This window comes from Egretta garzetta, unplaced genomic scaffold, assembly GCF_000687185.1.
Source record: "Egretta garzetta isolate BGI_Z169 unplaced genomic scaffold, ASM68718v1 scaffold187, whole genome shotgun sequence".
In the NCBI taxonomy this organism is placed as follows: Eukaryota; Metazoa; Chordata; class Aves; order Pelecaniformes; family Ardeidae; genus Egretta; species Egretta garzetta.
Genome location: NW_009260342.1, coordinates 1,168,947 through 1,171,670, shown reverse-complemented (window position 1 = coordinate 1,171,670; position 2,724 = coordinate 1,168,947). Strand labels below are relative to the sequence as shown.

Here is a 2,724-nt window from a genome sequence, read left to right as displayed (position 1 = left end):
TCTGCTCCTCTCCCCATCTGCAGGTGGACCCTTCCCCAGGGATGATGGAAAACTGTGACATGGGAGGCCATCCCTGGTGGGGATGGGGATAGCCCCCACTTATTTATGGATCAGAGGAACTTGAAGGGATTTGAACGTGATAGAGAATTGGGCCCTGACTTTACCACTGAAAAACTCAGAATGAGCACGGCTGGGCAGGAATCCAGTGCCAGTTTTCAGCCCCGACAAGAGATTTCCTGCCCTCCTGGCTGCAGGCTCCTGGCCAGAGAGATGTGGCATGCCAGCCAGCCTCCCTCCTTCGCTGTCTGCTTGTCTCCTTCATCACTGGAGTTTCTTTGTTTTTCTGCCTTTTTTTTTAAAGAAAGTTTGGAAGGAGGGCTGGGAGGGTGCATGGCAGCTCTGTTATCCTGGGAATGTAAGAGGGTTAAACTGTAATGGCCATTAGAGCTCCTTTCCCAGCTGCCACTCCTGCTTCTCATTCAATAATTCCTTAATGTTTTGTCCTAATGGAGAAGATTATTAATATTATTTTATTTTATTAAGATCACCTATTGCACAGAAAAGAGGAGGGGGACAGGAGCCGCAGATGGACATGAAGCTCTTAACTGGTTTTGCATGCTTACTATTATTATTATTATTATTAGGCTGGGCATACATAAAGGGCCAACTTGGGCTTTCACCTCACCATCTCTATCTGTGTGCAGTGACAATGTCTCTGCAGGAGGGTGGCCTTGGGGACCGTGGTGGGGTGGCAGGGCTGGGTGCAGTTTCGAGGTCCATCCCCGCGGGGCAGGAGCTTTTTCATTCTCTTTGCCCAGGCATTCCCCAACCAACACTTCAGTCATCTGGCTGTTTTGAGCCTTGATCTCTTTTAATCTGTGCTGCAATTTCTGCAGGATACCCTGGGAAAATCTCCCAAGATTGAGAGTGACAGCACTGAAACCGGTTGGAAATGGGTCAGAAAAAGTTGCCCGTAGGAGAGTTTGCCTGGAATAAATCTGATCTCTGCTTTCAAAGGCGTGTTGTGGGAGAGTGAAATAAAACACGCTCTGCTTTAAGTGCTGCTTTTTCATGCCTCAGTGGTGACTTCAAAGCCGGTCCAGCTCGAGGCAGGCTTCAGCCTGGCGAGTTTGGCCAGCACCGGGTGCTCCCTGTGCCAGCATTCTCTTATCGGTGCAACCGGGCTCCACTCACGGTTGCCTTTGCTTTGGCCACCCCAGAGCATCCCTGGTGCGTTTGCATCCCTAGGGGGCGGCTGGCACTGGTCCCCGACTGAGCCCTGCTTGCGTTTGTGCCCGTAGGGAGGGATGATCGCCCTGCTGCTCTCCATCCTCTGCCTGGTAATGATCCTCTACACCCGCCGGCGGTGGTGCAAGCGGCGCCGTGTGCCACAGCCCCAGAAGAGCGCCAGCGCTGAGGCGGCCAACGAGATCCACTACATCCCCTCGGTGCTGATCGGGGGCCATGGGCGGGAGAGCCTGCGCAATGCCCGCGTGCAGGGCCACAACTCCAGCGGGACGCTCAGCATCCGCGAGACCCCCATCCTGGATGGCTACGAGTATGACATCACTGACCTGCGGCACCACCTCCAGCGCGAGTGCATGAACGGCGGGGAGGACTTCGCCAGCCAGGTCACCCGCACCCTGGACTCGCTGCAGGGCTGCAACGAGAAGGCCAGCATGGACCTCACACCAGGTGGGGATGGGACAGGGAGGCCTGGGCTGAGCTGGATCCTTTCCACCTCATCTTGTCTCCATCGTTCCATGTTTTGCCTCGAGCATTTTCCCCATTTCTCTGGGTTTTCATTGCATGTGAGTTGTTGGTGGCACTCTGAAGGCACTTCCATTGCTGGGAGACCTTCCAGCTCATTGAGAATGGTTGCCATTGAGTGGGATGTGTCTGGGACAATGCAGAGTGGAGCTTTGAGGGGAAGGGCTGTGGTTCCTGTGGCCTGATGGAGAACTAGAATGGTGTCCTCTCTGAGTTCCCCCATGGTGACCCCCAAAATTCCCTTCTGTATCCCAGGATTTTCGGTGTCTTCTTCAGCTGAGGTTTTTAGTAGCAAAATCATACTTGCCATCAGTATGATTCAGAGTTAACACTGTCTTCTGATCACCAGCAGGGCTTCTTTGAGGCTTGTAATGCACTTGTTGGCCATATTACCAACTGAGCCACTCAACTGGAACCTTCTCAACTGAGACATGGTTTGGGAAGACCATAGTGTGGTTCCTAAAGCTCTCCAGGCTATTTCTTTGCAGACCTGAGTATGCAGAAGTATCCTGAGAGGATAAATGTTAAATCTCAGCTTTTGGCTAGGCTTGGAGGAGGTGCTGGCCACCTTCAGGCTTTGAGGAGCTTGGGAGGGTGCACTGGGGACAGCTTGGTCCATTGGCTATGGCACCTTGGTGGCCTCATGCAGGTGCTGAAGATGGATCCAAGGAAATCTCTTTCTTTCTTGTCTCCATCCTTTTCAAAAATTTTCATCCCTGAATGCTTTTGCCTTCAATTCTTCTTGCTCAGGGAGCGATAACGCCAAGCTGTCCCTCATGAACAAGTACAAGGACAACATTATTGCCACCAGCCCTGTGGACTCAAACCACCAGCAGGCCACACTGCTGTCCCATACCTCCAGCAGCCAACGCAAGCGCATCAACAACAAGGCGCGAGGTAGAGGGGGGTCTCCAGGGCAGACGGGGTGCTCTGGGCTTCTGCCCACCCATGCTG

General features: G+C 53.2%; 1 protein-coding gene across 1 annotated transcript in view; it reads left to right on the top strand.

Annotated features, from left to right (window-relative positions):
* The window catches only part of ASTN1 (astrotactin 1), a 35,973-nt gene that overhangs the window by 2,748 nt on the left and 30,501 nt on the right, over positions 1-2,724 (top strand). Inside the window, exons 2-3 of the mRNA XM_009642689.2 lie at positions 1,302-1,695; positions 2,521-2,667. Of these exons, the coding sequence (XP_009640984.1) occupies positions 1,302-1,695; positions 2,521-2,667 (541 nt within the window). The remainder of the gene's footprint in view (positions 1-1,301; positions 1,696-2,520; positions 2,668-2,724) is intronic.